Source organism: Phocoena phocoena, chromosome 15 (genome assembly GCF_963924675.1).
Source record: "Phocoena phocoena chromosome 15, mPhoPho1.1, whole genome shotgun sequence".
Lineage (NCBI taxonomy): Eukaryota > Metazoa > Chordata > Mammalia > Artiodactyla > Phocoenidae > Phocoena > Phocoena phocoena.
The window spans coordinates 16,346,844-16,369,857 of record NC_089233.1 but is presented as its reverse complement, the minus strand read 5'-3'; the positions used below and the strand labels follow the sequence as shown (position 1 = coordinate 16,369,857).

At 56.5% G+C, this 23,014-nt stretch overlaps 4 protein-coding genes across 5 annotated transcripts; all 4 read left to right on the top strand.

The window, feature by feature from the left end:
* The first annotated feature begins 220 nt into the window (after nucleotides 1-220).
* On the top strand, nucleotides 221-6,824 carry MAPK3 (mitogen-activated protein kinase 3). 2 transcript variants are annotated; one of them, XM_065891907.1, is made up of 9 exons: nucleotides 221-393; nucleotides 1,435-1,617; nucleotides 3,443-3,632; nucleotides 3,808-3,924; nucleotides 4,224-4,338; nucleotides 4,725-4,856; nucleotides 5,017-5,126; nucleotides 5,222-5,376; nucleotides 6,232-6,824. In XM_065891907.1, exons 1-8 carry the CDS (start codon nucleotides 221-223, stop codon nucleotides 5,342-5,344), a joined length of 1,143 nt encoding a protein of 380 aa, XP_065747979.1. In that variant the 3' UTR covers nucleotides 5,345-5,376; nucleotides 6,232-6,824. The 2 variants fall into 2 exon arrangements, with proteins under 2 accessions (XP_065747979.1, XP_065747978.1); XM_065891906.1 differs by lacking the exon at nucleotides 6,232-6,824 and having other exon boundaries at nucleotides 5,017-5,149; nucleotides 5,185-5,344.
* Nucleotides 6,825-7,447: 623 nt separating this feature from the next.
* Nucleotides 7,448-13,079, top strand: GDPD3 (glycerophosphodiester phosphodiesterase domain containing 3). Its single transcript, XM_065893125.1, has 10 exons — nucleotides 7,448-7,639; nucleotides 7,916-7,958; nucleotides 8,194-8,329; nucleotides 8,422-8,467; nucleotides 8,630-8,748; nucleotides 8,828-8,917; nucleotides 9,237-9,370; nucleotides 10,953-11,012; nucleotides 11,113-11,164; nucleotides 12,889-13,079. The coding sequence occupies exons 1-10, from the start codon at nucleotides 7,501-7,503 to the stop codon at nucleotides 13,024-13,026; spliced, it is 957 nt and encodes a 318-aa protein (XP_065749197.1). The 5' UTR covers nucleotides 7,448-7,500; the 3' UTR covers nucleotides 13,027-13,079.
* A 1,284-nt stretch (nucleotides 13,080-14,363) lies between these two features.
* On the top strand, nucleotides 14,364-18,074 carry YPEL3 (yippee like 3). The gene is made up of 5 exons (XM_065892642.1): nucleotides 14,364-14,515; nucleotides 15,188-15,370; nucleotides 15,476-15,519; nucleotides 15,731-15,839; nucleotides 17,582-18,074. Exons 2-5 carry the CDS (start codon nucleotides 15,254-15,256, stop codon nucleotides 17,669-17,671), a joined length of 360 nt encoding a protein of 119 aa, XP_065748714.1. The 5' UTR covers nucleotides 14,364-14,515; nucleotides 15,188-15,253; the 3' UTR covers nucleotides 17,672-18,074.
* A 1,121-nt stretch (nucleotides 18,075-19,195) lies between these two features.
* On the top strand, nucleotides 19,196-22,992 carry TBX6 (T-box transcription factor 6). The gene is made up of 8 exons (XM_065892751.1): nucleotides 19,196-19,313; nucleotides 19,396-19,630; nucleotides 20,546-20,813; nucleotides 20,895-21,041; nucleotides 21,119-21,189; nucleotides 22,342-22,415; nucleotides 22,498-22,681; nucleotides 22,779-22,992. The coding sequence occupies exons 1-8, from the start codon at nucleotides 19,196-19,198 to the stop codon at nucleotides 22,990-22,992; spliced, it is 1,311 nt and encodes a 436-aa protein (XP_065748823.1).
* Nucleotides 22,993-23,014: the final 22 nt, after the last annotated feature.

Sequence of the window (23,014 nt, the reverse complement as noted above, 5' to 3'; positions counted from 1 at the left end):
GGGGAGCTTCTAAGGTTGACTGGAGTAGACGGAGCCGACAGGTGCCAAGGACCAGGTTCCTTAAGCTGGGCGCGGGGTGGTGGGTCACGTGACGGGGACGGGCAGGGGCGGGGCCTGGAGCGCCAGGCTCCGCGGGTGACAGGGCGGGCGGGAAGGGGCGGGGCCTCGGGCGGGGCCGCCGGGGGGAGGCAGGCGGGCGGGCGGGAGGGGAGGAGTGGAGATGGCGGCGGCGGCGGCGGCTCAGGGGGGCGGGGGCGGGGAGCCCCGGGGAACTGACGGGGTCGGCCCGGGGGTCCCGGGGGAAGTAGAGATAGTGAAGGGGCAGCCGTTCGACGTGGGCCCGCGCTACACGCAGCTGCAGTACATCGGCGAGGGCGCGTATGGCATGGTCAGGTGAGGGGCGTTCTGGGGGAGGGGGCGTCTTTGGGGAGGGGGCTGCGAGGGAGGGGGCAGGGAGGGTTGTTGAGAGCTCTCTGGGCCTTGGGGACTCTTATCATCCTGAAGAAGCTGAGGCTTCAGGAGGCTGGGGAGCGTCCCAGGGAGAGGGCCTTTGAGTGCTTTCTGGGGGAGGGGGCGCTGCGTAAAATCTAAGGAGAGGGGGCTTGGGAACTTTGAACCCACCATTCTGTAATAAAGGGAGGGGCATCTGAGTATATGTGGGGGAGCTGTGGGGGCCTTGGGGGTGAGAAGAGAATTAGTCTTCTTGGGGAGGTAACATCCTTAGTGAAGAAGGAGTGAAGGACCCTTCACTGGGAAGAGGAGCCTTGGAACACCCCCTCAGTGAGGCTTGTCAAGGAGTTTGGGAGAAAAGAGCAGAGCTCAGGGCTAGGCAGGGTGGGGTGGGGCTTTGGGCCTGGGGCCAGGGACCCAGTGAGCAATGAGGGGTCCAGGAATGCCTTCCTGCAACTTTTAGGAGGGGTCTGTGAGTTCTCCCAGACCCACTGGGTGCTCTGGGCCTTTGTTCATCTGGGAGTAACTCTGCTGCCCAGGAACCTCCCCCTGACACCCACCCCTGCCCTGCCTATCCCTTCTCTCCAGTCCCTCCTATGATTCCCTCCTTCTCACTGTATTTACCTCACTGTATGTCCTCCACACCTCCCAACCCCTGGACCTGCCTTGGGTTGAGGGAGCCCATCCTGGGAAGGGGAGGATGAGGGGTCAGGGCAACTAGAATGGAAAGGGTTGAGGAGAGGGGAAGTCAGTGATCAGTCAGTCTCTTCCTCTGTTTGTGAAGTCACTGAAGGGCTGCCTGGCTGGTCCCCAGCTTTCTCCCTGGAGATCCCAGGCCTTCACAGCAGGAAGGAACCAGCATTGTTTATAACTGGCCAGAGCCTCTCCTGCTCCCTCCCCTCCCTGCCAAGACCTGGGTGGGGCCACCGGGCCTGGACTCCCCCTTTCGTAAGGCCATGCCAACAACATCTCTGGCCCTCTCAGCTCAGCTTACGACCACGTGCGCAAGACTCGAGTGGCCATCAAGAAAATCAGCCCCTTTGAGCATCAGACCTACTGCCAGCGTACGTTGCGAGAGATCCAGATCTTGCTGCGCTTCCGCCATGAGAACGTCATCGGCATCCGAGACATTCTGCGGGCACCCACCCTGGAAGCCATGAGGGATGTGTATCCTTCACCTTGGCCAGATGGCTGGCCAGGCACAGCCTCAGAGCTGGGCTGGGTGACTGTTGGCTTGTTTTCTGTTTCCTCCTTCCCTACCACCCTCCAAAACAAACCCAGTAAAAGAAACTTTCCAGCAGTAAAGAGGCCACAGAGTGTAAGAGGACGACGGGGAGGCCTCAGATGAGTCCTGGCCTGCTGCAACCAGGCAGTATGGCCCTGGGCAAGTCTGTTCTCTGAGTTCTGCCTCAGTAGGGGGTTGGGCAAGATGGTCTCTATGGGAGCTTTGTCTTCTGACATCTGCAGTTCTCTGATGAGATCCAGCCTCTGCCCACAGTCAGTTTTTTTGTTTAACAGACGGTGATTCTTTCTCCTCTGGGTCCTCAGACTGGAAGGGAGGCAGGAAGGAAGAAAACTGCCCTTTTTGGAGGGGCTACTATGAGTCTGGTGCAGTGCAAGCCGAGTGCTTTGACATTTCTTATTCTAACTCCCAACTGCCCTATAAGATGGTTCTCATCAGCTCCATTTCAAAGATGAAGCAACTGAGACTCAGAAAGCCTCAATAAAATCAAGTGCTTCTGTTGCTACCTCCTCCTCTCCCCCAAATGAGAACCTGTCCTCTCTCTGGGACTTCCCGGTCAGAGCCCCACCCCAATCCCCTGTGGACTTGCACCTTGCCCCGGGAGGGACAGCCTTGCCTTTGCTGCCCACCCCCCATATTGCTTTCCTAGTTTGTTGTCCACTTCCTGCCTGGCTCAGTGAGCAGCTTATAACACCCATCACCTCTCCCCTGCCCCACCCACCCCAGCCAGTTCCAGTCCTCCACCCAAGAGAGAGGATTAGTGTTGCACCGTTTGCAGCTTCCACCACAAACCGAGGGCAGGAAATCTCCACACTCACCCCCAGCTTGCCGTGTGACCTTAACCAGGTCACTGCATCGTGTCGGGCCTCCTCATCTTTAAAACAGCAGGGTTGGTCCAGGTGTTCTCAGAAGGCCCTTTGGAGGCTGATTCTGAAAGACAGCCCTAATTTAGTCTTCCAGAAACAAACCACGTGACATTTATTTGTTTATTTATGTGTAGTCTTTTTATCTTAGAATATAAAAGGACATTTACTCCTCTGTCTTTGGATGTATGGCCAAGCACCCTGAGTAGGAGCGTGCAATGGGGAGTTTCTCCTCATCGTCTTGCACAAACCATTCCCATAATGCAGGCATTTATTTTTAAGCAAACATTTATTGCATGCCAGATGGTGTTCATACATTATCTCATTTAACCTTCTCAAGAGCCATGCGGCTCAGGCTTTTATAACAGCAGTACTAGTTCATGTTTGCCGAGCACTTACAACATGCCAGGCACTGGGCTGGCTGCTCTGCATGGGTCATCTCTCTGCTAATCTTCACAACCACTTTCTAAAGAACAATTTTTTCCCCTTTGCAGATGAGGAAGTAGAGGTGCAGACAGGTTGAGGCCATAAAGCCAATGAGCAGGACAATGGGGATTCAGACACTGGCAGGTGAACTCCAGAGTTAGTGCTCTTAAATGGGACATTCTCCTGCTTCCCACAGTTGAGTAGCCCTATTCTCCCAGTAGGGAAACTGAGGCCACAGAACTGAAGTGCTTTGGTCAGGGTCCCTGGCTGAGAACCGGCAGAGGCCTTGAGCCCAACTGCTAAGTATGGGCCTTGCCCAGCTCATGATATGAGTTGGCAGATCTGTTGAGTCCCAGGGGCATCAGCTGGAGGGATATGAAGCCTGTTCACCAAAGGCTCTTCTTCTTAACCAAGTGCCTCTCGCTGCCCCCATCTGGGGGGTCTCTGGCACCAACCTCAGCTACATTGTGCAAGACCTGATGGAGACAGACCTGTACAAGTTGCTTAAAAGCCAGCAGCTGAGCAACGACCACATCTGCTACTTCCTCTACCAAATCCTGCGGGGCCTCAAGTATATCCATTCCGCCAACGTGCTCCACCGGGATTTAAAGCCCTCCAACCTGCTCATCAACACCACCTGCGACCTTAAGGTCAGAGAGTTGAGGGCCGGTCTCCTCCTACCCCTGGGGTCTCAGGCTTGCAGGTGCCCATAGGTAGGAGAGTATCGCAAGCAAAGGGAACAGCATGGGCAGAGACGCGGTGATATGATTACTTGGGCCCAGGAGGCCTTGAGCACCGAGCTCAGTAGCCTGGGTTGCATTCTAGATCTGTGATTTTGGTCTTGCCCGGATTGCCGATCCTGAGCACGACCACACTGGCTTTCTGACGGAATACGTGGCTACACGCTGGTACCGGGCCCCAGAGATCATGCTTAACTCCAAGGTAGGGGGGCCACCCACCCCTGAAGGGAAGGGGCTGTGTCCCACAAAGCCCTGGAGCCGCCTCTAAGCCAGGCAGTGATCCCCATGATGCAGGAAGTCTACCCCCAGGCCTTGTCACATTATTCTGGTCCTTGGGCTCTGGAAAGAAACTGTGGATTAGCTCCTCTGGGCCTCTGCCCTCTGCCGCCCTGGCTGGTGTTGAACCTAGGTTGGGGGTTGTGGGTAGGCGCACACATCAGGGTTGGCTCAACAACAGGTTGAGGCTGGCCCAGGAGCCCACCACTTTCTCCTCCTCCCCAGGGCTACACCAAGTCCATCGACATCTGGTCTGTGGGCTGCATTCTGGCTGAGATGCTCTCCAACCGGCCCATCTTCCCGGGCAAGCACTACCTGGACCAGCTCAACCACATTCTGGGTGAGGGGGGACTGGCCAGCTGAGTGGGAGGGAGATTTCACTTATTGGAGGTGAGATCTCTTTAGGGTCAGGGTCAGTGAGTCTGTGGGAGTCAGGTCAGGGGGACGACCATGTGTGGGGCCCCTACAGCATTTCACAGTAGTTCACTGAGGTATAGATACTGTCCCCATTTGATAGATGGGAACAGTAAGGCTACATACACCCCATGCTTAGGAAGTGCTAGGGCCTGGATTTGAACCTAGGGCTGCCCGAATCCAGACCCCTTGCTCTTCACCACCATAGTACTGGCTGGTGGCCTGGAGCAGGTTGGTGGAGGCTCTTGTTCCTGGCGCCTTCTGTTCCCAGAAGGGAGAGATTGCTCACCAAGTCACCTGCTTTACCTACAGGTATCCTGGGCTCCCCCTCCCAGGAGGACCTGAATTGTATCATCAACATGAAGGCCCGAAACTACCTACAGTCTCTACCCTCCAAGACCAAGGTGGCCTGGGCCAAGCTTTTTCCCAAGTCGGACCCCAAAGGTGAGAGAGACTTGGGGGCTGGTGTGTGATAAAAACCGGGTGTAGAAGAAGGTACGTGGGCCCAGTAGCTACCTGGGCCTCTGGACACAGAGAAGAAAAGCAATGCTTCTGGGAGCTCCTCTGACCTTCCCTTTGACCCCTGACACCTGCGCTTCCCTAGCTCTTGACCTGCTGGACCGGATGTTGACCTTTAACCCCAACAAACGGATCACAGTGGAAGAAGCACTGGCTCACCCCTACCTGGAGCAGTACTACGACCCAACAGATGAGGTGGGCCAGCCACCAGCAGCGGGGCTGGCAGGTAGGTGGATGGGTGGGCATCCCTCAGTCCCTGTCCTGAGCCTCCCCACTTCTTTGCCACCCAGCCAGTGGCCGAGGAACCTTTCACCTTCGACATGGAGCTGGATGATCTACCCAAGGAGCGGCTGAAGGAGCTCATCTTCCAGGAGACAGCCCGTTTCCAGCCTGGGGTGCTGGAGGCACCCTAAGCTGGACAGATGCCTCTGCTCCCTGGGGCCTGGTGAGTGCTCCCCACCACCCACGCACAGATTCACCCTGAGACCAGGGTGCCCAGCATGCCTCCACGCAGTCACAAGCTCGCTCACGTCCATGAGCTACGTGTACGGTGGCAACAGAAGGGCCAGCGCCTGCCTCAGCCACAGACCTGTGGTCACCCAGCCCCACATGTCTCCCACCTGTCAACACCCTGCACACTCCAGCCCCAGGTCACTGAGGGCCCCCTCTCACCCATCTGAGGAACGGAGCCAGGCTTTGGCTCCCCCAGGATGGGCAGAGAGGCAGGTGGGGCAGTAATTGCTTTGGGAGGAGCCGGCAGCATCCGGCCTGACCCACATGCCAGGCTTTTTCAGACCTGGTGTCCAGGTCAGCAGTTCCCATACCTTTGGGGGACCCGGCTGGGGCTACCGCCACCCACACTGCTCTCTGTCCCTCCTCTAGTTTCCTCTCTGTCTCTGGCCAGCTGTGGCCTGATAGCAGCAAGGCAGACACACCTGGGTTCAAAGCCGGGCTCTGATACTCAATAAGGGCTGTGTGATATTGTGCAAGACACCTCACCTTTCTGCAGCTCAGTTTCCTGGACACAGTCCTGATAATGAGAGCAAACACCTCCCGAGCACCAAGCATTGTTGTAAGAGATTTGCATGTATTAACTCACTTAGTTCTTATAGCAGTACCTTGAAATGGGTACTAATGTCATCCGCATTCACAGATGAGGAAACCCAGCCGCATCACACTCACCGTGAGGCAGGCGTAGAGGCCAGGCTGTGAGGACGAAATGAGGGAAGTGGAGGTCGGGGCTCTGGCAGGTCCGCTCATGGGTGCTAATGGTTCCTTTCCTGCCTGCCTTTTTGTTTAGGCCCTGCCTCCTGCCTGCCCCTCCCCTGCCGGACTGTTAGAAAATGGACTCTGTGCCCAGCCCAGACCCCGACAGCCCAGGTCGAGGCAGAGGGCAGGCCTGGCCACCTCCCTTTGCTTTGCTCAGGCATCCTGCTTCAGGCAGGCCAACGCGCCCTCCCCCCTCACCTGAGGACCCGAGGGGCTCAGGTGGCCCCAAAGCAAATTCCCCTCTGCTGCTCTGCCACCGTTTGCCCGGCTCTCCCAGTCTCTGGTAGTTCTGGAATTCAAGGGCTCTGGCTGCCCCGGGACCTACTGAGGGGCAGTGGGGGAGGGACATGGAGGACACTGAGTGGGGACTCAGGGCCAGCCCTGCCCCACTCAGCCCATTAAAACCCCACCCCATTTTCCCTGAAGGAACATTCCTAAGGCTCAAGGACTAGTGTCCCTGAGGAGCAGACCTAAACCCTCCCCCACAAAACTGCCACATCTAACGTCCCCCGCTGCTTCTGTGTGTGGGTGAACAGAAGTGGAGGCGGGGCACGTGGAGAGCCCAGTGCCCCTGCCCACCCCGTGCCTGTATCTAATATATAAATATAGAGGTGTGTCTATGGATGGCCCTGGCTCTGTCTGTGTTCGCCGATGCCCTGACCGTAATCCTTGCTGCTTTGAGGACTGAGTCTCCAGCCCCGCTGCTTCCCACCTGTGGCTTTACCTGGAGCGGTGGGCTTTGGCTCCCCCGCTGGCCAGGGTTGAGGCTGGGAGTGTAAGGAGTCCCAGACTCCTAGACGGAGTGGGGTCAGTCTCCCCCTTAGTCACTATTCTGTCCCCACTCTAATGGCTTCCTGTCTTATTTGGCTGGGGGTGATTCTGGAGTGACTCAGGGACACACTATACACCCCCGGCTTCTCTGGAAATGGCAAGGGGTGGCATGTTACATACCCTGGGCGCACATACCAGTGGGAAGGGGGAGTGTTGCAGCAGAGCTGGTGGGGGGCGGGGGGGGACTTGATTCCCCAGTGTGGCCACAGAGAGAGGGATTCTGGGGTGTGTGAAGGGCCTGGGGGTACGCGGGCCAGAGCTGCCTGGCCTCTACTCCTGCCTCTACCCCAACCCCAGCTGAGCCCTGCAGTCTGGCCTCAGGCCAGAAGCAGGCTCAGCAGGTCCCAAGGGGTGTGGTGGCAGCCGTTGGTGGAGCCAGCCTACATCAGCCGGGCAGTCAGCGAGGCAACACAGCCCATCGGGAATGGCTCAGCTTGCGGCAGCCAGGGCCTGAAGCAGCGGCGCGGCCATGAGCCCTCTGCTGTACTACGCCCTGCCCGCCCTGAGCAGCTATGTCATGCTCTCCATCTTCTTCCTGCGCCGACCTCGCCTGCTGCATGCGCCGTGGGTTTCAGCCTTCTGTCCCCGCCTGGGGGCCCACCGGGGAGGTGAGCTGGGCTGGGGTAGACGGGGTGGGAGCTTCTGAGGATGGAGTGAGGATAGCAAGGCAGGTGCCAGGGTGGACAGCAGAGAGGGGTAGGTCCAAAGGGCAGGATGTTAAAGGAGGGCAGAGTTCGAGGTGGGCGGAGAGCCGGGTGGCAGGGCAGGATGTGAACAGGGAAGAAGAGGCTGCTCAACCCGGCCTGCCTGGGGCTGATGAGGCAGGGGGCGGGGCCAGGGGGCGGGGCCCGGCCGCGGGAACCCACCCTGGATGCCCCACACAGGATCTGGAGAGCGCCTGGAGAACACCATGGAGGCCATGGAAAAGTGAGTCCACCTGCCTGGCCAAGCTGCCGGGTAAGGTTGTGCCAGCTGTGCGAGGCGTGACGCTAAGGGGCGCCGTTCGCTTCCTGCTCTGGGTGACTGGAGCCCCCTGGAGTCGTGCAGGGCACAGCCTGCACATCCGGCCAGAACTGCCTCACGTTCCCCTAAACATCCCCACCGCCCTGCTGTCTGGCGCATCCCCTATCCCTCGGCCACTCACTGACCTTCGCTCCCGTAGCGCCGTGGCCCAGAGAGCCGACCTCCTGGAGCTCGACTGCCAGCTGACTCGGGATGGCGTGGTGGTGGTGTCACACGACAAGAACCTGTCCCGCCAGTCAGGCGTGAACAGGGATGTGGGCAGCCTGGACTTTGAGGTGGGCCTTGCCCCAGCACCCCAACCGTGCCCAGAGAACCACCGTGCCTCCACGCGTGACTCCTGGTGACATGCTCCCTGCTCTCCCTATAGGAGCTGCCCCTCTACAAGGAAGAGCTGGAGGTTTACTTCTCCCCGGGTGAGCGTGTGGGCTGTCAGCGCCGGGCTGAGCCAGCTGGAGTGGGGTCACGGCCTCAACCTCCTGCCCTCTTTTCCCCTTTGGGACCCATGCCTACCCTCCGGGCTTGCAGCCCCCCACCCCAGCAATCCTTCTCTGATCCTTCTTCCCACAACCCCTCAGGCCACTTTGCACACGGGTCAGACAGGCACATGGTGCGTCTGGAGGACGTGTTCCGGAGGTTTCCGCGGATGCCCATGAGCGTGGAGGTCAAAGAGGAAAATGAAGAGCTCATTTGCAAGGTGGTGCTGTGGGCAGGGGTGGGCGAGGGCCCAGGGCTGGATGGAGGCCTGACTCCCCATCACCTCCTTCTCCTCCCAGATAGCGGGTCTGGTGAGGCACTATGAACGCGATGAAATCACCATCTGGGCCTCGGAGAAGAGCTCAGTCATGAAGAAGTGCAAGGCCGCTGTGAGTCCCGTATCCCTCCCTGCGCCCACTGCCCCTCCCAAACGGGCTTAGGCCAGAGGGGTCTGGGGGTTCTGCAGGAGCCCTGAGCAGGGTCTCCAGGGGTGGGATTTGGAGAGCGGGGGAGGTGGGGAAGGTGTGTGAGCAAAGGCATGCCAGAGGGACAGGAGCGGGCTCTGGCCTTGGAACGCTGGGCCAAGATGTGGCTTTGATCCTGCAGGTAGTAGGGTTTCCTGAATGTTGAAAACTCTGCGGCCCAAGCCTCCTCTCCGCTTCCGCAGGAGCAGACTGATCCCCTTTCTCACTTGCCCTTGGCTTCCAGAACCCTGAGATGCCCACCGCCTTCACAATAAGCCGAGGATTCTGGGTGCTGCTGCTCTATTACCTGGGGCTGCTGCCCTTCATCTCGATCCCTGAGAGGTTCCTCATCTCTTTCCTGCCCACCATCATCAACAGGTACCTACAGGGTCCCCGTCTCCCTTCCTCATTCTCCCCCAGACTTCTGTCCTCAAAAACACCCCCCTCCACCCTACACTGGAAACTAAAACAACATTGTTAATTATGTTGCAACATAAAATTAAAAGTTTAAAAAAAAAACAAAAAACACCCCCCACTTCAAACCCCCTTGTGCAGGGTCCTGTGTGGAGCAGGAGATCCAGTGTCCCCAGCTCCCTGGCTACCCTCAAGGATAATCTCCCATCCGGGGTCCTTTGAAGACAGTGGTCTCACCAAGCATTCATGAATACTAAAGGGGACATGAACCCCCTGAAATCCTATGCAAATATGCATTGATGTGGGTGGAGTTTTAGGACAAGGGTTCATTTGTTCATCTAGTCATCCAACAAAGAGTTATTGAATGCCTACTCTGTTTCAGGTGCACTTACACTAGTAAATAAGACCAATGTGGGTGGGGAGAGGCCCTTCATGAGCTTACAGTCTGGGTGGGAAGACAAATATTTATTAATTACAGCATCACTCTGATTCTCAAACAGAAAGGCAAGCATTTTCCTGCTTGGGGACAAGGATTAACAAAGTAACAGCTGGGCAAAGTATCAGGAATTTGGATACTTCACCAGCTCTCAGGCCAGGACCCTCCCTTTGCCTTCTGAGACCTCCTCTGTGGCGGCCCCAGTGCTTTCTGCTCCCCTCTGTCGTCCTGAGGGAAGCTCCCAGCCAACCCCCATCATCCCTTGCCACAAAGAGATCATTATACTACAAACTTGGTATACCTAACTTTTTATACGGGGTTTGCAAGGTGTTTTCACATCCTTTAGTTTATTTGAGCCTTACCTTGCAGCACCCTCAGGAGATAACAGGAATCATGACCCCCATGGAGAATCTGAGGCTCAGAGAGGTTCTGTAATTTGCCCAAGGTCACACAGCAGAGCCTGCCCTGGGACACTGTGAAAGCCTCTAAGGTCACCCCGGGATTTCCCTGGAGGTCCAGCGGTTAGGACTCCACTCTTCCACTGCAGGGGGCACGGGTTCAGTCCCTGGTCAGGGAACTAAGATGCCGCATGCCTCACAGCACAGCCAAACAAAACGAAACAAAACAAAAAACAATAACAACAACAACAAAAAATTCATCATTAAAAAAACATAAATAAAGTGACTCTGGAGTGGAACAATTAGGGACAAGTAGCCGACCGAAGAATGGTCTCAGGAAGTTGGTCAGGCCTAACCAGGAGGACCTCTAGCTGCGTATACGGTTTGGGAATCAAGCTGGGTCCTGGCCCTGGCCCCACCATGGATTTGCTGTGTGACCTCGGGCAAGTCACTTTAGTTCTCCAAGACTCAGTTTCTTCTTCTGTAAAACGGTGAGGGGAGGGGCACACCCTCAAAGCATGGAGTCAAGGATACCGGAGTAGGAAGTCACTGAGCAATGGGTGACTTGTTCCTCTGGGCAGCCGCAAAGATTCTTCTAGAGGGAGTAGGGTTATACGGGTTGGGGCCGGGGGGGGTGGTCACTACCACCCCCACCCCACCCCTGTGACAGAGAGAGACCCAAGGGGCTGACCACGACACCACCTCTCCACAGGACCTACTTCCCATTTTCCTGCTCTGGGCTGAATCAGCTGGCGGCTGTGGTTTCCAAATGGTGAGGTGGGCGAGAAGGCTAGGTGGAGGGATCCCACAGAGACCCGCCCTTCTCCTTAGTCCCCTCTCATCACAGCCTTTGCTACCCCGCCCCCCACCAGGCTCATCATGAGGAAAAGTCTGATCCAGCACCTGGAGCAGCGAGGGGTGCAGGTGAGCAAGTGGGTTGTTCACAGTGTGGGCCCAGCACGACATTCCAGTCACAGCTCTTTTATTAACTGGCTGGGTCACTTGGACAGATCACCTTCTGAGTCTCAGTTTCTTCATCTGTAAAATGGGGATAATGATATATTTAATTCTTCTGGATATGTAGCCGATACTTAGTAAGGGCTTGATAAAGGCTAGCCGTTAGATAATGATGATGTATTGAACTGTCCTGATCCCTGATGAGAGGGGCTGGGAAGAGACCAGAAAAGGGGAAGACCAGCCCAGGCCCCCTCCTCCAACCTACCGAGCATCAGCTCTGACCAGGTCATTTAATTAGCAAACCTTTGTTGGGAACTGAGTGTGTTGAGAACACAGTTCCAGGCACTGTGGTCCCGGGAAAGGAGCAGGGAGCTTACCATCAGGGGCAGAGGATGAGGAAAAGCAGGCATCGCAGGGGCAGCCAGTGGACAGAAAGGAAGAAGAGTGCTGTGGTCTGTGGGGTCAGAGAAGGCCTTCTAGAAGCAGTGAGGAGCCGGCTGGCAGGGAGGGGAAAGAGAGAGCATCTCAGCAGGAGGCTCAGCATGTGGGAAGGTCACGAGAAGCAAGAGGCCAGCAGAGGAACTGAGAGGGGTCCCACCAGGCTGCAGTCTGGAGGAAGTGGCACCAGGGGAGCTGGAGAAGGCAGGAGAGGCTGCGGCAGGCAGCCTGTGAACCTCAGTAAGGAACCTGGACTTCAGCCCAAAGGAGAGGGAAGCTTTTGAGGGCCTTAAGCAGGCGAGAGACCTGATTCAATTAAGCCTTGTCGAGTGAGGGTCACTCTGGCCACCACGTGGAGAAGGGACTGTGGGGGCCAGTGTGGAAGCAGAGGCTCACTAGGCGCCTGATGCCACTGACAGGACTGAGGCGTAGGTGGCAGCAGCGGGGATGGATGGAAGGGTTAAGTCACAGACAGGCCGGACTCGGCCACTGATTGGATGTTGGGGTGAGCAAGGCATGGGGATGACATAGCTCTTTCAGGTCAGGCCTCCTGCTCCACGGTCTTCACCGTAACACTGGGAGGATAGACCATCACTCTCATTTGTGAAATTAAGAAACTGAGATGTCCATCCAGTGACTTAGCCCAGGGTACAAATACCAGCTCAGCCTACTTCAGTGCCCACAGGAGAGGACTCAGAAGGCAGGGAAGATGTAGAGCAGCAGGATATGGGCAGGCTGGGAGGCAGGCTGGTAAACATTCCACTACCAGCTGTCCCAGGGGGAAAGAAACCCCTTGATTTGAACATTAGGTAATTTCCCTGTTGTATATACTCCCACCTTGGCTAATTTCAGGCTACCAACATGAATTCACAGAACAGAGTTGGGAAGAGATGTGTGGTGTGGTAGCACACCATTATATACTATTTCCGTCTTATACATTCGATAGATGTAGATAACCTCCAGAACATGGGTAACAGTAAAATGTGGTAAAATAATTAGGAAGTGATGAGTTTTGAGTATTTATCACCTTTGTTTTTAATATAATTTATTGAATTGTATGTTTATGTAATGTAATACTTAATAATGACTGTATTTAATAACCAGTTTTCAAAATTCCTGAAAATGTGACAGTCAGCTCCAGCATAGCACTGCTGGGAGGTCTCCACAGAGGAGGAGAGCTCCCAGCATCTGGATACAAGGGGAAGCGCTAGGTAAACTTGTTGGGAAACTACAAGCCCCTCCCTCCCCACTAGGTGGTATTTTGGTGCCTTAATGAAGAGTCAGATTTTGAAGTGGCCTTCCGCCTGGGGGCCACTGGCGTCATAACTGATTACCCGACAGCCCTGAGGCGCTACCTGGACAACCATGGACCACCTGCCCCGGCCTCCTAACCCAGAGGTGCTCACCCTCTCCTCTATTTCTCTTCCCCAATAAATGTATTCTTTTCAGTCACGTCTTTGTGCTTGGGGAGTCGGGGAAGGTGTGAGGGGTTATATCCTAGAAGACTACGAAGATGGCAGCTTGTGGCAGAAGAGGCCAGCTGAGGGCTAGAGTCTGAGGCCCTAACCACCCTGACCCACTGGTTCTACCACATTCCAGACCCAGAGTAATGCCACACCCTGTGCCAACCTGGCCTCCACTCTCCTCAGGAATGTCCCTTGCAAGGCCCCCTGTCCCTTCAGAGCCACAGACAATGGTTCCACTCTCCTGAGGACATTAAGAGCCCCAAGCACACAGCAAGAGACTTGCCTTGCCCCTGTAAGCCACATCACCTGGCTTCAGAGGATGGGCATGGCTGGCCCATCTGCTACCTCAGCCATTCCAACCTTCCATTACCAGGTGTCCCACTCCAGAAGCTTCTCGAATTCCTCAACCCTCGTTAGCCCTACTACCTTATTCATTTAATGAATCACATATTAAACAAAGAAGTTATTAACGATAGGCCAGGCTGGGTACTGGGGCCAGTGCAGGGAACAAGACAAGCCTAGCATGGCAGGCACGTGTTTAAATGGACATTGTCATTTTCAACCCAGTTCAGAGGTGAGAGGGAAAGACGCCTAACCCAGCCTGGATGGGCAGGACATCAGGAGACTGCCAGGAGGAGGTGATGCACAACAGTAGGAATCGGCTTGTTCTGAGGCTCTGGCTCCCAGGGTTCTAACACGGATGGATACCTTTAGCTCTTCCCATCCAAGAACCTGGGCCTGGTGCTGTGGCACGAACCATGGAATCGGGCCAAAGTGAGAATCTCAGCTTTACCTCTTATCAGCTGGATAAGCTTTGGAGAGCTGCTGGACCTCTGTGGACCTCAGTTTCCCGGTAAAATGGGGACAATAGCAGAAGCTACCTCCTAGGACTGCTGTGGGGATTAAGGGAGTGGGGCACGGGCGGTGGGTAAACGCAGATAATTATGACTATTATTTCCTGGGGTCGTGCGTCCAGACACCATCTCCTTCCTAACCCTACGTCAGGTCAGGTACCTCAGATTCTCGTCCCTTCGAGGACCGCGGGAGGAAAAGGGGGCTACCAGGCCCCGGCCGTGGGGCCAGCCGCCTGGGTTTCGGGCCGCAGCCGCATTTCCGGGCCGGCCTGAGCCAGGAGCAGGGGGGGAAGGGCGGCCCAGGCCTGCGCTGGCCGCTGTGTGACGCGCCCCCCTCATTTGCATACTGCACGCCGATTGGCCACAGCGGCCGCCGGGACCAGAGGCTGTCCCCCTCCCCCTCCCGCCGCAGCGGCGGCAGCAGCTGGTCTCGGTGTAAACAAGTCGCGGAGGCTGCGAACCCGGGCCGGGGTGGGGGGGGGGACGGCGCCCACCAGGAGCGCCCCCCACTCGCAGGCCAGGCCACCCCGGCGGACTGGACCCCCGCGCGCCCAGGCAAGGTGAGGCCCGCAAAGTCAGGGTTGCGCGTCGCCCTGCGCTCCCGCGGCGAGCACTGCCCCCTTCCCCCTCCCGGCGCCCGCCCCTCGTCCCCGCGCCCCAGGTGAGCCCCAGGGTCTCAGGTAAGGCTCCGCGATGCAGGTAAGATCCCCTCGGCATAAACAAGGCCTCAGCGCCCCCAGTTAAGAGCCCGTCCCCTCCTAGGTGACCCTCCACCTTCACTGAGGCCTCCTGCCTTCTCCAGGAGGGTGAGGCATCCTCTCCCCAGGTGAACTCCCTGTGCCTCAAGTGAAGTCGTCCCCACCTCCGGCAGTTCAGCTGAGGTCTTAAAGACCATACAATTTCTAACCCCCTCCATGTTCCCCCTAAACGGAGAACTGACAGCTCATCCACTCTAGAGCCCCTTCCTCCAGCTTCAGTTGCCAGGTCAGCGGGGGTGAGGCTGAAAGTAGGTGGGTGACTCATCTTGGGCTCCTCCTAGCCTCAGTTTCCCCATTGATGCAACTTGAGCACTCCTCAGTGAGTCAAAACTCAGATAGCTCTGGCCCCTGGAGAAGCTGCTGGCTCTGGGGAGAGGAGAAAGCAGCCAAGTGTGACAGAGAGAGTCCCCGTGGTCCAGGGCATGCCTGCATGTGTGTGGCCCGGGTCCTGACAGCCCACTCCCTCCGCTGCAGGCACTGGGCTCCCTCTGCTCCCCGTGGGCCGCTCCCCGCGTGGGGCCACTGCCCCCGGACCCCGCCATGGTGCGGATTTCAAAGCCCAAGACGTTTCAGGCCTACTTGGATGATTGTCACCGGAGGTATAGCTGTGCCCACTGCCGTGCTCACCTGGCCAACCACGACGACCTCATCTCCAAGGTAACCAGGTCACAGCTGGGGCTGGACTGGGAGGCTAGAGGGGCTGCCTGGCAGCTCCCCACCAAGAGCCCTGACATCCTCTCCTTTTTCCCTCCCACCCTTTAGTCCTTCCAGGGTAGTCAGGGGCGTGCCTACCTCTTCAACTCTGTGTGAGTATTCAATCTCCCTTTCTTTCCCTGACCTCTGTTGTGACTTGTGACCCCTGGCATCATACTGAGACTCTCAGAGTCCCCTGGTTTGGGCAGGAAGCTTTGATCGCCTTTCTTTTGGATGCTAAGGACAGACACAGTAGGATACAAGCTAGAGGCGGGCTTTGTGATGGTGGGGACCCTCCCTGGGACTGCCCCCGTGTCCCCACAGGGTGAACGTGGGCTGCGGGCCAGCCGAGGAGCGGGTGCTGCTGACAGGCCTCCATGCTGTTGCTGACATCCACTGCGAAAACTGCAAGACCACTTTGGGCTGGAAATATGTGAGTCAGTGACCTCTGACCCCAGGGTAGCCTTTGACCTGACCTCATATCACTTCCTCCTCACAGCAGTCATCTGGTAGTCTTTCAGGTTTTATAGGCCCAGTTCACCCAAGTCAAACTGTCTTTTCATCCCCAGACCATGTTCTCTTCTCTCACATCCTGCAAGGGCTTTTAGAATTTTTCTCTTAACTCATCCTTCTCCTTACAGGCACAAACATTCTCATTTTAGAGATGAGGATATATAATGAGAATTACCATTTATTGAATGCTTATGTGCCAGGCACTGTTATGTACTTGGCATATCTTACCTCATTCACTCATTACAGCAATCCTGTAGGTAGTCTGTTATTATCTCCACTTTACAGAAGAAGAAAGGAAGGCCCAGAGATGTTAGGTAACTTCCCCAAGGTCACACAGCTGGTAAGTAACAGAATAGGGACCAGAATCCTCGTTTTGTCTTTTTTTTTTTTTTAACGCCAAACCATTGACCCCCAGCTTCTGTTGCCATTCAGAGGATCAGAGTAGTTGCCCAAGACCCCACAGCAACATGGAGCTTGGGTCCATGAGCCTCCTTTTCCACTGCCCTCATTGCCACTGCTGTTGTTCAGGGTCTGATTTCACCACCCTGAGCATCATTTCCTTATCTGGCAGTGGAGGATAAAGCCACCACCTGGCACCCAAAATTGTTACGGGGATCAGATTAGATGCAGCAAAAGAAGATGCTCTTGGGAAACTGCAAGTGACAGGAATCCTCAGGCATCTTTTGGAGCTGTGGTGCCTCTGTGAGGTGGATGCCCCAGGCAGAGACAGAACCGTGACCTGAGTTCACCCCTGGCCCTGCCACAGATTTGCTTTGTGTCCCTGGACAGGTGGTTTGGCCTCTCTGGACCTCAGTAAAATAAAGAAGTAGCCTGATGCAGAGATCAAAAACTCAAGTGCTTGCAGGGCCAAGCAGATGCTGTGGATCTGCAAAAGGGGCAACATAGATCTGGAGAGGGGGTCAGTCTGGCAAACTGGAATGAGCATGGCCTGCCCCGTATTTTACTCTTTGAAAGTTATTTTTATTAAACTCTCTGTTGGCCAAGCAAGACACATGTATAGGCCAAAATTGGCCCTCAGGCTACCAGTTTGTAGTCCCTAGATCTTTTATTTATTTATGATTATTTTTTAAATTAATTAATTAATTTTTGGCTGCATTGGGTCTTCGTTGCTGTGCACGGGCTTTTCTCTAGTTGCGGCGAGGGCGGGCTAATCTTTGTTGCAGTGTGTGGGCTCCTCGTTGCGGTGGCTTCACTTGTTGCGGAGCAAGGGCTCTAGGCTCGCGGACTCTAGAGCACAGGCTCAGTAGTTGTGGCACACGGGCTTAGTTGCTCCGTGGCATGTGGGATCTTCCCGGACCAGGGCTCAAACCCGTGTCCCCTGCATTGGCAGGCGGATTCTTAACCACTGTGCCACCAGGGAAGTCCATCCCTGGATCTTTCAGAACCTTCCATATCCTCTCTGTTGGAGCCAACATTAGCACTTAAAAAGTACCTAGGATTCAGAGAGTTCTGTCTATCCCCTCTTAGTGAGAAACCTGGCCCTGCCATTTACCAGCTTTGTGTCTGTGGGCAGGTGGCTTGGTTTCTCTGGTTGACAGTTTCTTCATATGTAAAATGAGGCCAATCATATCCACTCCCCAATCCCTATTCCTTTTGGTAAGGCCCTAGCTCCAGGGATGACAGCCTCTCCCCTCCTTTCAGGAACAGGCCTTCGAGAGCAGCCAGAAGTACAAAGAGGGGAAGTACATCATTGAACTCAACCACATGATCAAAGACAATGGCTGGGACTGACCCCTGCTCCTGATGCATGTGGCTCCAGCCCTGTCTGGCCGCCAGGGGGCGCCACTGGCTTCCCTTCACCCGAACGGAGCTCTGGACCATCAGGGCCTCTGCAGAGGAAGGATCCAGCTCCTGTACATATATTTTATTGCATGCACTGTGACCTTGGGGGGAGATCAGAAGGTGGACAAGGTGGACGACACCCCCGCACCTCCCTGCGATCTGGCTGGCTTGGATCTCATTTTTAACCCCTTCCTGCCCCGCCTGCCCTATAGATATGGCCTGTGTGCTTCTCTCTTGGCCCCAGTGCACCATCTGCCCTGTGAAATTCTCCTCCCACCGGGCACCTCTTACCCCACACGTGTCTGCTCCCCTTGTTCTGTAGCGTTTGTACATAATAAAACCATGGAGTGGAGACAGCCCCAGGCTCACGTGGAATCCGGGAAGGGGGGGACGCAAATGCAGGTGCCTGCCTCTATAGACCTGTTCCCTTTGAGTCCCAGAAACATGGGGTGGTAGGCACGGCGGCCAAAGCTGGGAGCCTTCGCTCCTGGGGCTCAGCTACCTTCTCTAACACCGGGGGCGGATCTCACTGCAGGTGGAGATTCCCGCGCCCACTCTAGCTCGCTAGGCCTTGACCTCAGCTGATCTGCATCTTCTCAGCCTAAACGTTTTGACGCCGCCTAGGGGCAGCTCTCCTGAGAGGCAACTGCTCCGCGGGTTTCACCGCCCCCCCTCGTCCCAACTACAACTTCCAGCGGCCCCAGCGGCACCTGCCTGTCTCCTTCGTGCCAAACCTCGGCCCTGGGCCTGCTGGGAGGTGTAGTTCCGAGGGTTCCCCAACGCGGGACCTTCTGGGAAACCTGGGCGTCAGCGGTCAGAGATCGTCGAGCTGTCGGCGTCTTTAAACTTTTGAGACTTGGCCGAGGCTGGAGGTTTTTCAGAATGGGAACCGGGAAGGACTCCAGAGTTCAGGCCTCGTCTGCGGACTCCTCGAGGTCCCCGGTGCCCCGCATTAACAGCAAGCTCTGGTCGCGTCCCTCCAGCCCTGCTCCTTCCCTCCAGTCATGCTTCGTCCCTCCAAGTCTCATCCTCCAAGTGAAGGGGGGGGTCACCTGCCAGAAAAGTCTGGGGCGCCAAGGTCTGCCCCAGGGTCCAGGCCCCGCCCCTCAGTAGCTTATCCCTAGCCGGGGCTCCCCCCGTGGGAACGGGGACCAGCTGGCCGGAAGCGCCAAACTGCGTCCCTGTTGAGCCCCGGGGATCAATCAGGCCGAGGAGTTAATTATGTAATGAGGGGGCAGGGGGTCGGGGCTAATGAAGCCTGGGGGGGAGGGGAGGGTACCCAGGTATCCGGCCCGCTCTCGGACCCCTTCCAGGCCCCAGGGGTCTCCACCCCAGCCTAACTCCAGGGCCCCAAAGAGGGGAGGGGCTGTGATCCTGGGTCTGGAAGGGGCTGAGCTGTGAGCTATAAAGGGGGCATCTCTCAGCACTGGGGCACTCTAGGCAGCGTGACCTGAGGCCAGACAGGACTACTCCATGTACCATCCACGAGAGTTGTACCCCTCCCTGGGGACCGGCTACCGCGTAGGGGCCCCCCAGCCCGGAGCAGATTCCAGCTTTCCGCCTGCCCTGGCAGAGGGCTACCGCTACCCCGGTGAGCAGTGGGAGCAGCTCCTGGGTAGGAACTGGGGTGGAGGCTGTGGCCCTCGGCTGGCTCATTCTCCTCCCATCTCCAGATCTGGACACTCCCAAACTGGATTGCTTCCTCTCCGGGATTGAGGCTGCTCCCCGAACTCTGGCCGCTCCCCCACCTCTACCCCCGCTGCCCCCAACCCTGGGCACTGAGGCGCCTCCTCCAGCCCCAGAGAGCCTTCATCCACTCCCCGGAGTCAGCCTGAGCCTGGACAACCGGGAGTTGTGGAAAGAGTTCAACTCCGTGGGAACAGAGATGATCATCACCAAAGCTGGGAGGTGAGGGGTCTGGGCCAGGGTCCGAAGACCCAGTGTGTTCCTGGTGGGGGTCTCTTGGGAAAGGCAGAGTCCCCGGTGATGGGGCTATGTGTGGCGATTCCTAGGGAGGCTAGAGCTCTGCCTGAGTTCAGAGTGTGACTGTGGCCTGGGTCAGGGGTTCTTCTGTGGCTGGACCAGGGGTCATTCTGTGGCAAGTGTCAAGGGTCAGTCTGTGGAGTCTGTGGCTGGTTTGGGGACTAACCTATGGCAAGGGTCCTAGGTCAGTCTGGGCCAGGGGCAGAAGGTCGGGCTGGGTTATGAGTTAGTACGTGGCCTAGATCAGGGGTCAGTCTGTGCCTAGAGTCAGCATTCAGACTATGACTGGGGTCAAGGGCCAGCCACTGACCAGCATCAGGGAAGTCTGGCCAGGATCAGGGGGTCACCTTGGAGGCAGGGATATGGTCAGTGTGCAGTCTTTATGTAGGCCAGGAGCTCAGGCACTAGCCAGGTGAGTCCCCTTTTTATTTTCTCTGAAGCAAGTTTGTCCATCAGCTGTAGATTCTGGTGCTGGAGATGAAGTGAGGAGACCAGGGTGGGGAGCAGAAGGCTCCTGGCAAGATTTCCAGAAGAAAAGTGTGTCACTCCTGCTTCTGCAAATGGAGTTTGAGGGGCCAGGGGTCAGGAGTCCGGACTCTGCTCCTAACCTGCTGTGTGACTCTGGTCAGATCACCTGACCCCGTTGGTCCTGTTTCTCATCTGTAAAATGGGATAAGACAAGCTTATAGCTCTAAGATCCTGCCCTCTAAGTTCTGATTCCGCATCCCTCGATTTTCTGTGACAACTGCGTGAGCCAGTGGCTATGCCTTCTTGCGAGTGCTGTGCCCACCGCTGGCCACTGGGTAGCTCCAGGCCTCTCCCATCTCTTCCCCTGTGCAGGCGCATGTTCCCTGCTTGCCGAGTATCAGTCACTGGCCTGGACCCCGAGGCCCGCTACCTGTTTCTTCTGGATGTGGTTCCGGTGGACGGGGCTCGCTACCGCTGGCAGGGCCGGCGCTGGGAGCCCAGCGGCAAGGCAGAGCCCCGCCTGCCTGACCGCGTTTACATTCATCCTGACTCTCCTGCCACCGGTGCCCACTGGATGCGGCAGCCTGTGTCTTTCCATCGTGTCAAGCTCACCAACAGCACGCTGGACCCCCATGGCCACGTGAGGCCCAGGCTGGGACCCCCGGATAAGGGTTGGGGGTGGGACCAGGGTAGGGGGTCACTCCTGTTTCTTCCCTCCCAGCTGATCTTGCACTCCATGCATAAGTATCAGCCCCGCATACACCTGGTGCGGGCCGCCCAGCTTTGCAGCCAGCACTGGGGGGGCGTTGCCTCCTTCCGCTTCCCCGAGACCATGTTCATCTCCGTGACAGCCTACCAGAACCCACGGGTGAGTGATCCTGCTTGAGGGGGTGGCTGTGCCCTGCCCAGGCTGTGGGAGTTTTGACTCTGGATGTGCACCCCCAGATCACTCAACTGAAGATCGCAGCCAACCCCTTTGCCAAGGGCTTCCGGGAGAATGGCAGAAACTGTAAGAGGTGGGCATCATTCGTTCATTCATTCACTCGTTCATTCATCGAATGTTTATTAATCGTCCACTGTGTGCCAGGCACTGTGCTGGATGCCAGGAACACAATGTAAGTAAAAGCATGTATTCACTCACTGATTTGACAAATACTTATTTAGCACCAGCTTATGTGCCAGGCACAGTTCTAGGCAGTGAGGATGCAATAGTGAACAAACCAAAGCCCCTGCCCTCATGGAACTGATGATACTCTAGTGGGCAGAGTAGACAAGAGAAATAAATATATAATATGTTAGGAGTAAGTTCTAAGGAGAAAAGAAAGCAAGCGAGGATCAGAAGGACTGGAGAGAGGTATTTATTAGATAAGAGGCCTGGAAATGCCTCACGAAGTGGACATTTGAGAAAAGACTCGGAGGAAGTATGGGAGGGAGCCAGGTGGATATCTGGGAACATGCCAGGGCCCTGAGGTGGGAGCGTGCCTGCGGTACGGTGGGTGTGGAGTGAGAGAGGTGATGGGTAGCCAGGTTATGGTGGGCTGTAAAGGTTTCATTCGTTAGGACACTGGCTTCTAACTAACCCCTTCAGAGCTGGCCCTTGCCCTCAAGACACTTAGAATCAGGCAGAAGAGATAGATATTAATTCAAGGATCACCCTAACAAATGTAACAGTATCACTCTCGACAAAGGTTATCAGGGAGGGCGTGTGGTGCCGTGGCAAGTCAGGAGGGCTCCTTTGAGGAAGTTATGCTTGAACTGAGACAAGGAGGAGTAAAGCAGGTGAAGAGGGGACAGACGGGGATTCCAGAGTGTGGCTGAAAGGCAGCTAGTGGAGATGGGCAGAGTGAACAAGGTGGCATGAGCTGGGATCAGACCATGCCCTGGCCTTGTTGCTTGGGAAGGAGTCTCCATGGATTCTAAATGCAATAGGAAACCATTAGAAAGTTGTAAGTGGGGAATAAATCCCAGCTCTGCTATTTCCTAGTCATTTAATTCTCTGGCCTTCCATTTCTTCTTCTGTAAAATGGGTATAAAGTGGCACCTACCTGATAGGGTCCCTGGGTGAAATGCCTGGCACCTGGTAAGTGCTCTTATTACGATCATCACCATCACCATTATCATCATCGTCATCGTCATCATCATCAATCATCATCATCACTGTTCCCCAGGGAGCGAGACGCCCGTGTGAAGAGGAAACTGCGGGGCCCAGAGCCAGTAGCCACAGCGACCTATGGGAGTGGAGGTGAGTGTAGGCCCAGTGGTGATGGGGCCAGGCCTGAGATGCTGATCCTCCTTAGCCCACACTGTCCCTTCTGTCTCTCCAGATGCACCGGGTGGTCCCTGTGATTCCACACTGGGTGGGGACGCTCGTGAGTCAGATCCAGAGCAGGCCCCAGCGCCCGGGGAAGCTGCCCCGGCCCCAGCTCCTCCCTGTGGTGGCCCCAGTGCTGAGGCCTACCTTCTGCACCCTGCAGCTTTCCACGGGGCCCCTGGTCACCTTCCGACCAGGTGAGTGGGACAAGGGCACAGGGCTGGGCTCTTCCGGGCTGGGCTCTTCCAGGCTGGGGATCCCTCTCACCTGTTCTGATTCCCCTCTGCACTTCAGGAACCCCAGCTTCCCTGAGGCTCCAGACTCTGGGCGCCCAGCCCCCTACTCAGCTGCCTTCCTGGAGCTGCAGCCCGGGCCACCAGGCTCAGGATACCCAGCAGCGGCACCCCCAGCGTCCTTTGCCTCGCACTTCCTCCAAGGCGGCCCCTTCCCTCTGCCCTACCCTGGGCCTGGGGCTTACCTGGATGTGGGCTCCAAACCAATGTACTGAGCCTTTGCTAAGCCCCTCTGCC

Bases quoted from the DNA above. Each gene is read 5' to 3' on its own strand.
- GDPD3 (XM_065893125.1), top strand. From the start codon at position 7,501: ATGAGCCCTCTGCTGTACTACGCCCTGCCCGCCCTGAGCAGCTATGTC. The intron at 8,330-8,421 runs GTGGGCCTTGCC...CTCTCCCTATAG, and splicing joins TGGGCAGCCTGGACTTTGAG to GAGCTGCCCCTCTACAAGGA. The intron at 9,371-10,952 runs GTACCTACAGGG...ACCTCTCCACAG, and splicing joins CTGCCCACCATCATCAACAG to GACCTACTTCCCATTTTCCT.
- MAPK3 (XM_065891906.1), top strand. From the start codon at position 221: ATGGCGGCGGCGGCGGCGGCTCAGGGGGGCGGGGGCGGGGAGCCCCGG. The intron at 394-1,434 runs GTGAGGGGCGTT...TGGCCCTCTCAG, and splicing joins GGCGCGTATGGCATGGTCAG to CTCAGCTTACGACCACGTGC. The intron at 3,633-3,807 runs GTCAGAGAGTTG...GTTGCATTCTAG, and splicing joins ACACCACCTGCGACCTTAAG to ATCTGTGATTTTGGTCTTGC.
- YPEL3 (XM_065892642.1), top strand. From the start codon at position 15,254: ATGGTGCGGATTTCAAAGCCCAAGACGTTTCAGGCCTACTTGGATGAT. The intron at 15,371-15,475 runs GTAACCAGGTCA...CCCACCCTTTAG, and splicing joins ACGACGACCTCATCTCCAAG to TCCTTCCAGGGTAGTCAGGG. The intron at 15,840-17,581 runs GTGAGTCAGTGA...CCCTCCTTTCAG, and splicing joins CCACTTTGGGCTGGAAATAT to GAACAGGCCTTCGAGAGCAG.
- TBX6 (XM_065892751.1), top strand. From the start codon at position 19,196: ATGTACCATCCACGAGAGTTGTACCCCTCCCTGGGGACCGGCTACCGC. The intron at 19,314-19,395 runs GTGAGCAGTGGG...TCCCATCTCCAG, and splicing joins AGAGGGCTACCGCTACCCCG to ATCTGGACACTCCCAAACTG. The intron at 22,682-22,778 runs GTGAGTGGGACA...TCTGCACTTCAG, and splicing joins CCTGGTCACCTTCCGACCAG to GAACCCCAGCTTCCCTGAGG.